This window comes from Fukomys damarensis, unplaced genomic scaffold, assembly GCF_012274545.1.
Source record: "Fukomys damarensis isolate Sample0158 unplaced genomic scaffold, DMR_v1.0_HiC HiC_scaffold_7, whole genome shotgun sequence".
Classification (NCBI taxonomy): domain Eukaryota; kingdom Metazoa; phylum Chordata; class Mammalia; order Rodentia; family Bathyergidae; genus Fukomys; species Fukomys damarensis.
Window position 1 is genome coordinate 5,206,376 of NW_022900919.1, and position 12,951 is coordinate 5,219,326.

General features: G+C 45.1%; 1 protein-coding gene across 1 annotated transcript in view; it reads left to right on the forward strand.

Moving 5' to 3' along the window:
- Otud7a (OTU deubiquitinase 7A) overlaps positions 1–12,951 on the forward strand; it is a 232,499-nt gene that overhangs the window by 140,341 nt on the left and 79,207 nt on the right. Inside the window, exons 4-5 of the mRNA XM_019209632.2 lie at positions 2,497–2,591; positions 4,221–4,375. Of these exons, the coding sequence (XP_019065177.1) occupies positions 4,225–4,375 (151 nt within the window). The 5' untranslated portion in view covers positions 2,497–2,591; positions 4,221–4,224. The remainder of the gene's footprint in view (positions 1–2,496; positions 2,592–4,220; positions 4,376–12,951) is intronic.

Sequence of the window (12,951 nt, forward strand, 5' to 3'; positions counted from 1 at the left end):
GGTTTTCTGCAAGTCAAAGCAGCACACACGTCTTCAACTCTTCCTTGTGGGTCCTTTAAGTTTGTCTAGTCTGAGAGTTCACAGAGGGAGGGGCACTGAAGCAGCAGTCTTTAACCCTTTGAGCCGAAGACTGCAAAAGTGCACCTGCCCTCGTGTTAGGAACCCTTGGAGAATCCAATGTGCCATTGGCCCGTGTAGCATTTCAGTTCACCCCAGAGAAAGCCTCAGTATACCTGACACTAACTAATACTCTCAGAGAGAAATTTTATGAGAGTTGTTGCCTCCATCTTTCCACACCGGGAGCAAAATGATGAGCCTCGGCTAAAGAACAGATTTGCTTCCAGTCACGCATCTGTGAGCAGAATGTGTTTGAAAGCATCCGATACGTTTGACCTGAGCACTTTTGAAGACTCTGTTCCATGGTAAAGAGATGGCCCATGTGAGGAAGAAGGGTGACCTTCAGATCAAAGTAGGTCTTCGTGGGAATCATGACCCTGCGTCGGGGCTGTCTGGGCTCTGTTAAAATGGAACAGAGCTACATGCCCTGCTCTCCCCTGCCCACTTTTCCACACTTTCAGCGTGTTTCACAGAGCGCTGCGCTTGTTACCACTGGTAAGCAGGCGTTAACGCAGCGTAGTCACTCACAGCCCAAGGTCTAAGTCAGGGTTCATATCGTGCACCCAGCGAGCTTGAACAAGTAATAGTGCCACATGTCTGCCACAGCAGTGTCACAGCCCTAAAAGTCCTCTGTGTCCCGCCTATTCATCCTCCCTCCTCCCAGTGTAATTTTTAACTGCAAGGAAAAAGACTCCAAAAGCAAAGGAAAAAGACAAATGACAAAAGCGTGGAAAATATTTTCAATGCATATCCCAGAAGAAGGATTTTTATCTGTAATATAAAATGAAATAATAGTGGTTGGAAAAATAAAGACTAAAATCATGTTTAAAGGGAGGAAGTGGACCACAGAACTGGATAACTTACAGAAAATGAAAATAGTTCCTAGCCATATGAGAAGATGGTGAATTTTGCATATATTAAAAGAAATGCCAATGAAAACTACAGTGAGATACAGTTTCTCATCTGTGATATTTCCAGACCGTACACGTTCGACCATACATTCTGCAGGTGTGGTTATGGCACAGTTTTAGACGCTTTTCTAAGTTGTGGGTAATGAAAACTGGAACAGCGCCTTTGGAGGACACTTTGGCAGGATTTAGCAAAATGGCGTGTGTGTCATCTTTTCATCTAGCCTGACTTCTAGGAAGCCAACCCAAAGACACAGTGAAAACATACAGAAAGTCTTTACACAAGAAATCTTCATTCCTTTCTGGAGCTACATTGCAGTGATGGGTAACCTGTTGGACATCTGTGTTGTTTGCAGCCTTGTGTTTTCACAGAAAGTCCTGTCTAATCCATGCAGAAAAGCACTGGGTCCTGACATGGGCTGACCTAGAGAAAGCCTTGCAGGATAAGAGGGACGCAGTGGACCCAAGTGTCGGTAGAGGGTGCTGTTGCCGGGCAGTAGCCAGTCTGGCCTGGGTCTGCCCTGGCTGTCGGGGCTGCTGGCTTTGTTTGTCTACCTGCAGTTGACTGAGAGAAAAGCCCAGGAAAGTGGAAAGATGGCTTTCTTTACAATGAGGACAAACTAGGGAGGACAGAGGTCTGCCGCTGCACTGTCAAATGAACGGAAACACACCAGCTCATAGAAGGGGTAAAACGAAAGCAAGGAAGCATCCATTTGTAGATCTAGCCAAGTTCTGGCCCAGAAGGCTGGATGTGTTGAATCCTCCTAGTGTTCGGCCTTGCAGCTTGAGGAAGTTGTAGAAACAGCTATCTTTAATAAAATTCCTATTTGCTAAAGATTTGTTTTGCCCTCTCAGTTACAATAGAATTTATCCAGGCCATGGGGGGATACAAGATGAATTTTTAAAACCAACTTAATATAAAAGAGAACATAAGTGTAACTAAACACAGGCATGGGACAGGAAGAGAATAGGGCAGAGGGGGCAAAGTGGAAGTCAGATTTCTTTGAATTTACTTTGCTTTTGAAATTTTTATAAAATACATTCATATCTTACAAAACTATAAAATAAAACTAACTATAAAGGACAGTATTAAAATAACAATAAAGCAAGGGACTCTAAATGCATATCCAGCTGGTGGTATAATCACACAAAGAGAATTATTCAGAGTGTCTTTTTACAATGTAGTAATTTGTCTGTTTTTCCACAGTGGGACATACCTAAGACCTAAAAAAATGCTGTAAATAAATAATGAACCTTAAAGTGTTTGCAGTAACCTGCTGCTGGTGTTCGTGTTTTATTATTATATGCAGCCCTTGTGCATATATCATTTTAAAAATTGGCCAGCAAGTGCCTGTGTCCCCAGAAGGGCCGAGGGCCCTCCGCCAGTGGCTGGGCTGCTGTAACAGGAAGCAACTTCACCTCGTTCCCAGGTAAGGGAGTAACGTGCCCTGTTCTCTGATTTGTCCCCCAGGTGGCAGCGACAGAAGAGGAGACTCTCCTGGCCAAGGCCCTGGTCCATGGAGAGAAGGAAGGAGGCAGTTTCTTAATTGGTGCCATATACATCAGGTCAAACAATTTTCTTAATTTTTAGAAAACTAGGAGCATGTGAGGCACAGATGGGCCCGGAGGGGAAACACCACATCCTGGCCAGTCATGCTAGGCCGCTGTGCCCAGCTCCACAGAATTCCCCCGAGCAAAGCTTCCCCACAGTCACCAGGGAGGAATATGAAGGGCCAAGAGCAGTAGTATAAAGATAATTATGTGCCTGTGTATAAAATTCCCCGTCATCTGCCCCGGGGTGAGCAAGCTTGTTCCGTCAAGGCCCACATAGTAAATATATTTGCCTTTGCGGCCCTCCAGCATCTCTTCTAACTATCCAGCTCCTCCACACGCAGCGTCATGTAAATGAATGTGTGTGGCTGTGTTCAGTAAAACTTTACTTACAACAGCAGAGGTGCACCACATTCAGCCACAGCCACAATGAGCCGACCCCTTTATCAACACAGGTCTGGGCGCATTTGCACTTTGCCAGCCAGGACTGGGACGCCCCCCAGCAGCCCCCGAGTCCCTCTCATGTATGACGTAATTAAATGGCTGCTGCCGCGGTCACCTAGGCCCGCGCTGTGTGATGTCATTGCACCCACCCACCGACCGGGGTCATTCTACTTAGGAGTCCATGTTCTTCATGGATTTCGTCAGATTAGTACCATGACTGTGACGATTCCTAGAGAGAGAGAGCACGCACGGAGACACCCACAGTTGGCCATCTTGGGCAAGTCTGGTATTCTGTCAGTGACAGAGGAGCCCAGCATGTCTCTGGTAGCCAGGTGTGCGAGGGTTAGTGAGGTGGGTGGCAGACAAGTAGATAAAGATGTCACTGGATTAGTGGGCAGCAGAGCTGCACTGTGGACGTGCGATATGTATATGCCACTCAGAAAAGGATACGAAATCTAGGTACCCTGCGCTAATCTCTCTACATGTACTAAGTGTTTGACATTTTTAGAATCTAGCCTGCATTTCCCTCACCAGTTGTCACTGAAATTGATGGAATGCTAAGACCGGAAGCGCTGAAGTTAGTGATGACCTCAAGCCTTGGCCCATTAAGACTGCTACGACAATAGGAAAGGGAGGAGGGCAGGGGTAAGGGGAAAAAATAAGAACCAAGACCTGTCACATAAAGCTACAAGGTCCCAATGATGAATGTAACTGTACTGTGTACCTTAAAAAGTACCAATAAACTCAATAAGAAAAAAAAAAAAGACCGCTATGACAAACAGGAGGCCTAAAAGCAACATCAACACATTTCTCATGTTCCGGATACTAGAGAGCCCAATACCAAGGCACCAGCACATTTGCCATCTGCTCTGAGTCCTCTTCCTGTGCAGTAGGTGCCTTTTCTTGGTGTGCTTCATGGCAGGAGGTGCAGCCTCTTTTGTAAGGCCATGATGCCATTGTGAGGCCTCCACCTCAAGGCACAGCCCCCTCCCACAGGCCCCGCCTTCTGGAATCATCATCGGCAGGTTGGGTCTCAGCTCATGAGCTTCAGGAACCCAAACATTCAGACCATAGCACCCCTGTCTCATATGGCGCACAGATGCTCAGTTTGGCTTCGGTGGTACAGTGTCTCCCGGGAAGACTGAGGCAGTTGTTCCAGACCGGTCAGCCCTGTGAGCCCTCTTCTCCATTTCCCCACAGATGGATGGTTTCTAGCCTGCTTCCACGCCCCACCTCAGCTGAGTGCTGGGCAGCACTTCTGCATGAGCCTATGACGCTTGATATGGACGCAGTCCTGTCAGACTTTGTTCGGTCCACGGGGGCAGAACCTGGTCTGGCCAGAGACCTGCTGGAAGGTAAGCTGACCTCCCCATGCCGCCACCACCCTCGGCTCTGGATGCTGTCCAGCCAGAGATGGAAGAGTGGACATAGGTGATGGAATTATTTTTGTTATAGCCGTCTTTATTTTGGATATGCGATAGATCCACCAACTCCACAGTAAAAATCCATACGTCACAGAAGAGATTTTTGCCTCATTAATTCTTAAGGATTTTGAGTCAACATTTATCAATAATAATTTTTAAAGAAAATTTATCCAGTGGAGTAGAAATTCTAGAATATTCAAGAAAATTCTTTTATTGGAGACCTTAGCTTCTTTTCTCTATCTCAGCTGACACGAAGATGTTTAGGCCAGTGTTACCAATGGAAAACCACCTGGTAGCCAGTAGAGTAGTTGGAAATCATTCACAAGCAAGAAATCAAAATTTATCTTCTGTCTATAATCTTTTCACATGGTTAGGTCATCTGTTACCATCCATACATATGGTATTTTTCAGTATTTGTCTGTAATCAAAGATAACATTAAACTTCAGTGTCTGTCTCTATGATGGATTTACTTTGTGTAGTTTTGATTTTTTTTTAATTGGTGCTGATGGTGATGGAATGAAGGAAAGGAAAGAACCAGCTAACAAGGCAGATGTCTGAGAGGAGACAGTCGCTCTAATGTTCGCTGGTTGCTTCAGATGTATTAAGCTGCAGTCTGTGGAGTTAATAAACACTTAGTCAAGTATCAGAAAGCCACAACAATTCTCTAAGTTGCTTAGAGGAAATATATGGATCACAAGACATCTTTAGAAATGGAAATAGCCATTTAAAACTATTGAAAATTAAGAGTCACCTATTTATTGGAAGATTATGAGAAGATGGAAATAGCACATTTTTTTGCTTTCAACTTTTTATAATTTTATATCAACTCGGATATTAGGTTAAAATAAGCTCAGAAAGGTTGTGGTACATGTGGCTCGCGCCCAGTCTGCGTGTAGCCTTCTCTTGCCGGCTTCCAGGCGGGAACTTCAGTGAGAGCCGGTGGAGAAACAGGTGTGGAGGGAGTGGGCGGGGGCGGTGAGTCCAAGTCCCACTTGTCGTGAGAGGAACGCTAGGGAATTTCAGCTGTCTTCCCTAGGTGCTGACCTAATTCTCCAGGCAGGGGGTGCAAATGTTCGCCCGAGATATAAAACGGCGGGCAGAGCGGCAGACCTGCAGCGGATCCACCAGAAGGACGGAGGGCCCAGACCCTGCCTGCCGCTGCGGAGCTGTCGCCAGTGCTCGCCTTGCCTGGCTCGAGACGGCCTGCGACAGGAGGAAGAGCTACCTCTTCTCATTTTAACTTTTCCTGTTTAAATGAGGATCAATTAAAATCTGTTTGTGTGCCCTTCAGCGGACTTGTGTGGTTGGTACTATCGGGCTGCAGGACCCCTTCACCGGCTCCCACACTCCGTCCCTCGGTCTGCGGTCTGCGGTGAGCCTCTCCCCACCCTACTCACCGCATCGCCGCTCCTGAGCTGCGTGGGCTCAGGAAGGTCCTATGAGTGCAGTCGCTCAGAGCATCTTCCACTGAGCACAGCTCTGTGAGCTGCGGGTCCAAGTGGTGTCTGGGCAGTTGGTTTCTTTTCATTTCTGAGGTTTGGTGCATCCTGAAAATGGACCACAGTTTGTTGATCCATCCATCTGCAGAAGGACATCCAGTTATCTTCAATTTGGGGTAGTTAAGGCCAGAGTGTGAGGATTTAAGAAGAGGTTTTTTTTGTGAATATAGAGCTGATTTTCCTGGTGTGAATGCACAGGGGTGGGAACGCGGGTGCGTCTGGTGTTTGGTGTTTGCCTGTGTAGGACAGCATTCCCGCCCGCAGCGTGTGACAGGTCCTTGCTCCACATCCTCACCAGCACTTGGTATTTGTTTCTGTTTTTATTTTAGCCACTTTAATAGGTGTATAATAATGTTTCTTTGTGGCCATAACTTCCTTCTCCCTAAGGACTAATGGTGGCGAAGCTTTCTACTGTTATTGTTACCACCCGCGTGTTCTCTCTTGTGAAACATCTGTCCATTTTTTTTGCCCATTGATACTTTGGTTTCTTGTACCTGTGTTTTGAGAGTTCTTCCATATACTGAGTGTGAATCCTTTGTCAAATATGTGATTTGCAAATAGTTTCCCCTAGCGTATGATGGACTTTTCATGCTCTTAACACTCCCTTTTGTGGGGCGGAAGGATTTAGTTTTTATGCAGTCCAAATTGCTGGTGTTCAGTCTCATGTCTGAAGACCTTTTTGTAACTCTGGTTCATAGAGATGTTCTTCTATTATGTTGTTTTGAAATTTTCATACTTTTATGTTTCATATTTAGATCTACGACCCAATGTGAAGTGGTTTTTATATAATGTGTGGGATGTAGGGTGAGGCACATTTGTATGGATACAGATATCCAATAATTCCATAACCATTTTTTAAATGCTGTTCTGTTCTGTTTCTGCATTGAATATGAATTGCCTTTTGCACATTTGTCAGAAACCAACTGACCCTAATTGTAGGGATCTATTTCTTGACACCAGTTCTGTCCATTGATCATTGGGCTAATCCTTTACCAATAGTAACCATATTGATTACTGAAGCTTTGTAGTGAGTCTTAAAACTGGGTCATATGAGTCTTCTAAATTAATTCTTTTTCAAAAGCATTTCAGCTGTTCCATTTCCTTTATCTTTCCATATAAATTGTATGATGACCTTACCTCTATGAAATGTTCTACTGAGATTTTGGTTGGAATTATGTTAAATCGATAAGTCAGTCCTATGATGCACAGAATCTATGGAGGGCAGATATATTTTCTGTTTATTTAGGCTTTCTTTGAGTTCTTTTATCAACATTCTGTGGTCTCTAGCATATAGATCCTATATATGTCTTCTTGGATTTATGTGATGTTAGTGTTTGTGTCTAGATGTCCCCCCAAATCCTCATGTGGTCAGAGGGCTTTTTCAGAGGTGGCTGCATCTTGAGTGTGTGGTGCTGGGATTAACAGTGTGTGATTGTTAAACTGTTACTCTGATTGGTTTGGCACCACCCCAATCCTGGTAGTCTGGATAAGATAAAAAGGGGCAGAGAGACACTGTGAAGGATCCCTTATTGGTTTTGCTGTCTTTTGCCCCCACCATGAGCCGTTGCCCCTCTGCCACACCACCCTGCCTTGGAGCCAGCCGATTATGGACTGAAACCTCTGCAAACTGTGAGCCAAATAAACCTTTCCTCCTTTAATTTAGGGTGTTGGGTATTTTGCATCAGCAGTGACAGTAAAGTAACTACCACATGTGTATTTTGTTTATTGAACAAATGGAATTTTTAGATTTTCAGTTTTCAACATTTGATTGCTATTATGTAGAAACATAACTTACTTTTATTGGTCAGTGTATCCTGAAAGTTTACTAAAGCTAAACTTAATTATTTGTTCTAGGAGGGCTCTTTGTGTGTATTCCTTAGTATTTTCAAAATATATAATAATGCTGTCTCTGAATAGGGACAGTTTTAGCTCTTACTCTCCAAACATACACATTTTCATTTTTCTTCACGTTAAGTGGCTTCCTAGGAGTTCCAGTGAAAGTTTGAGGGAAATGGTTGCCCTGCCCTTGACTGATCACAGGGGAAGCATCCGGTCTTCACCACTGAGTAGAATGGGGCTGTAGGCTTGTGTAGATGCTCTGGTCGGTGGAAAGAAATTCCTTCTCTATTCCTGCTTTACAGTATTCTTCCCAGTATGTTGATATGATCACGTGGGGTTTCCGCCTTTAAAATACCAACATTCTAGATTACACCGATCATCTTTGCCTAGTAAAGCAAACTTTCAGCCGTTTCTTTAAATGTTTTTCTGCTGTACATTTTCCCCTCTCCTGGAGGGGGATGATACCACAGCTTGGCCTTCTGTTCCTGTCCTGCAGGTTCCTATCGTCCTTTTTACTTCCTGTCACAATACCTTTTCATATATTATTCATATTATATCATTCCTATTGATACGTTTGTAAATGTATGCATGCTTTCCTCCCATCATTTGAGTTCTGTCGAGGCCACCCAATGAGGTCCTCTTAAAATTCTAGTTGTCAATTTTTTAAATTTCTAGCATGTCTCCTTGGCTCTTCCGTTCCTTTGCTGAGACTTTTACACTGTTCCCTCCCAGGGTACCCATTGAGATTTCTGTGGTTGGATTATTTTGTGCGCTTTCTGTTTGCTTTTTTTGTTTGGTTGGTTGGTTTTTTGTTTTGTTCTGGATACTGAGTACGTTTAAATTAGGATATGTTGAAAATTACACTTTGATATTCTTTGTTAAACTCTTACAGCAGATGTTACCATTTTTGTTTCTGAAAAGGTCGTCTCGCCTAGACCTCCAGACTTCTGAGGATGGCCATTCGAAGGGCAGGTCTCCCAGGTGTGCTTTGAGTCTGTCTCACTCGTCTGCCACCTAGTGGCCAGTCTGGGAATTTGACAGCAGCCTTGCCTAGTTCAGTGCTGAAGTCTCAACCTATTAGGGCCAGATCCATGCATTTGCAACTAAGGAATACAAACCTGAGTGTTCATAAACCTCTTCAAAGAGCTGCTTTCCCATGCTTCTGCCTGATCCCAGTCTTCTCACTGTAGGCTCTACTTTTGCGGTCCTCCAGCCAGCTTTGGTAATTAGGGCCTTGTTTTCCTTGCTGCTGGCGCATTTGACTGGACTGCAACACGGCACCAGAAGAGAGAAGGAACGAGGCTTCCTCCACCTTCTGGTGCCCACCGATGCCAGCCAGAGTCTCCTGTTGCTGTCACATTGTTGCTTGAGGTCTAGGTCCCAGCAAACTAGGGGAGGTGGAAGTAACAGAAGAAGAAAAAGAGAAATGGGTGTTGCCACGTTCTCTTCGCATGAGAGACCCTTGTCCTGTGCCCTGAGCTGGAGCTGGAGGGCTGTGCCTGCAAGGAGCCCACCCGCTTCTGGGTTTGGGGCAGCACTGAATTCACAGCTCAGACCCTGGGTGGGAGAAAACATGACAAGATCCCTACTGGGTCTGTGGGGCACTGAATTATGTTCTTTGTGGGGCAGCTGCCTGGACTGATTTTCACTTTTCTTTTCTATTTATTACTAAATCGAAGGATAAAGCTGTATATATCTATCGTGTACAGTGTGATGTTTTGAAATATTCACACAACTGTGAACATATACCTATACATGTAACTGTGACATATAGAACCGATTTTGCATCCTTTGACCAACATCTCCACAACCTTTCCCTAGCTCTGGTGGCATTCTGCATGCTGCATCTGAATTCAACTTTTTAAAATGCCACTTATGAGTGAAACTGTGCAGTAGCCTCCTTGTGCCTGGTTTGTTTCATTTAACATAATGTCCTCCAGGTTCATCCTGGCTGCCTGCCAATAATATTCCATTTTGCAAATTGACCACATTTTCTTTACCTGTTCATCAGTTCAACTCGGGTTGACTCCGTATCTTGGGTGTCATGAACAGTTCTGCTGAGAATATTCAGACATCTCTTCAGCATGCTGATTTCTATTCCTCTGGCTGTATACCCCGTGGGAGGCACCTGGATCATGTGGTGGTTCTGTTTTTAATTGGTTGAGGAACCTCCATGCTGTTTTCCATAACTGTTCTAATTTGCATGCCCACCGACAGTTCTCCTCCCCATGTCCTTACCACCCTTACTGTCTTTTGGCCTTCTGATCGTGACCATTCTGACTTGCACGAGGTCGAACCTCACTGTGGTTTGAATGCGGGCTCCTTTACTGTGGCTGGCCCTTGCCTCCCACCTGGGGTGAGAGTGGAAGGTGGAGTCTTACGGGACGGGATCCTGCCTTTGGTTTTGACAAGTAAGAGGACTGCACTCCAGAGAAGGTACGTGGGTCCCAAAGGCAGACCCACATCCTCTGCTGTCCACAGCACACCTGGAGGTGTGAGGACCCAGACCTGCTGCCCCCTTCTGTCCTGAGCCGTCTTGATGTACTTGTGACAGCTTTGCTGTAGCATAATTGTTCACTTAAGTGCTTCCGGGTTGGGGGGAGTTCCATGTAATCCATGCTGTAACTTTAATTTTTTTAAAGAGTACTTTTAATCCTTGCCAAAAAAATCAGCTTGCGTTGTATAGAAGAACTGTTTTGTTTAATGAATAAATCCAGGACTCCACATGAAAAAAAAAAGGTACACGGGGCCCTCTCTGTACTGCTTTTGTAACTTTTGTGTTAAAAAATATCAACAATGACAAGAACCCGTTTCATTGGCAGAGGGAGGCCCGTGAGAGTAGAGTAGAACGGTCGATAAAAGCCCTGGCAGAGAGACAGCCTAGGGACAGCAGACGTGGAGGGACAGAAGCAGAATCCATGCACACAGACCTGCCTCCCCATGGGTGACATGTGTGTGTGTCTAGGAAGAGTTCCGAATAATGGCTGCTCCTTCATCCCTTAGAACTTGGAGGACTTCTGCGTGACATGCATTTGACTGGGCCTTCTTTTATAATGCATTGTGTGTTTATTCTTCTCATTAAATTAAAAGTTCTTTAAAACAAAGAGAATAACAATAATAGCTGTATTTACAGGGCATTTTGAGAAAGTGTTTATTCACATATAACGGTACCTGTTAATGGAGAGGAGTGTGCCATTTCAGCATATGCATTAGCATGCACTGATCATGTCAGGGTAGATACAGTTTTCCTCTCCTTATCATTTCTTTGTAACTGGAGCCTTTGAGTTCCTCTATTCTAGATCTTCATAAAATGTACAAGAACTATTACTTGTCAGACTTGAGGCTGTCTAAATGTGATATCTTATTTAATTGTCACAAAGAGTTAGCAAGGTGGCTTTCCCACCATATAGGTGGGAGTACTGAGGCTGTGAAACTGCTCTGAAGTTACTCAGCCAGAGCACAGCAGGACTCAGTGCTATGGCTTCAGAATGAGCACTTGAAATAATTAGGTCACTAAAGGCCAGGCTCCACGTCCCAGTTGGCTTTGTACCGGCTGCCCTCCTGGAACATACAGCACTTTGAATGCAGTATTGATTCAAAAAAGTATTCACCAATCACTGAAGGAATGTTTCAGTAAGCCATTTTGTTATATGACTTAGTAACTTTTATTTTAAAATAAAATCATACTCTACTGGCTACAAAACCTATTTCAAAATAGAACTAATAGCTAATGTCCTTATGCTAGACACTGTCTGGGCACTTCCCATATATTAAAAGTTAATAAGATTTTGAGTAGGACCAAAACACAATGTTTTTATGAGGTGTCAGTTCCCTAACTAAGGAGAAAGTGGTGCTCACACATTTACAGTCACTGTCAAGTTTAGGCCTTGCAGCTCTACCAAGACGTTCTGTCAGCAAGCCCATTGAAATAGTTACCTTTAGAAAAAGCTGAGCAAAACAGCCAGGTTGCACTGAGGAAAAGGATTCGCTAGAGTCTTTGTCTATTGAATTAGTAAAATTAAAGAATATGATGGCCATTCATTTAGATTATAGTCTTCAGAACATTTGGGGAGGAAAACAGGCGTGGTAGCAAAGAGCATGAAGCAGAAGGGTGGCTTGAGCCCAGGAGGGGGCAGTCAGCCTGGACCACATAGCTAGACATAGATGTACAGGTACAGGTAGAGGGGTGGGGATGGATGTAAATACAGATATAAATACAGATGTCCGGGAACCTGTGCATCTCAAGATGTACGTACATGTACCACCTGAGAATTGGAGAATAAACATCCTTAAGAATCTTGTCTCTAAGGACACGCACCCCTTCTTTTTCCATCCTGGGTCACTTGAGTTTGAAGGCTGCACGGTTTGGAAATTTGCACCTTACATATTTTCCTGGTTCCGCCCACACACAGAGGCAGCACCCATCCACTCGCCATTCGTATGGACAGATGATTCCGTTAACGTTTGCACTGGGTCTGAAAACTTTGCCGTGGTTTACTGACAGCAGGTGCTAACTCAGAACACCGCGTCACTGCTCCAGAAGTAGATCCAAGACACAGGGAAAGGCGAAGATAACGGTAGGAAAGGACGTGTCCGGCAAAATTCTCACATAGCCCAGCGGCTGGCTGTGGAATCCAGCTACAGCGAAGCCACAGAGTTGCCCATGGAGCAGCCAGCAGAGGAGGAGAGAGGGAGCCAAAGGGGCCGAGCAGAGGCCCACGATGCCCAGCGGGCATCTGCCTGGAGACCCTCAGGTGCCCGTGCAGGCCCCAGGATGCTTGGGCCCTGCAAGAGGCACCGACTTAAAGATACACTAGGTAGATACCAAAAGACTCACTCTTAATTAAAATGAGGAAGAAATCTGTCCCAGGTCAGATGTACCATATGTGTACAACCAGTCTTCTTTCTCTGAACTCGGGCACGATCTGCCCGGCATTAAGCATGGGCCACTGTTTTACCAGAACTCCCTGCTCGCACTTCGCCAAGTGGTCGGTTTTAGGCTAATGTGTGCAAGCCCTGCGCGCAGGAGTGGGTGTGAGACAGTGGTCTGGTGAGCCTGAGCCACGCGGCCTTTGGCCAGGGCTGCAGCTGCTTCTCAGTGAGTGTAGCAATGGCGAGATGAAAACCAGGGCTGTACCTCCTACTGCTCTGTCTCTACTGGGAAGAGC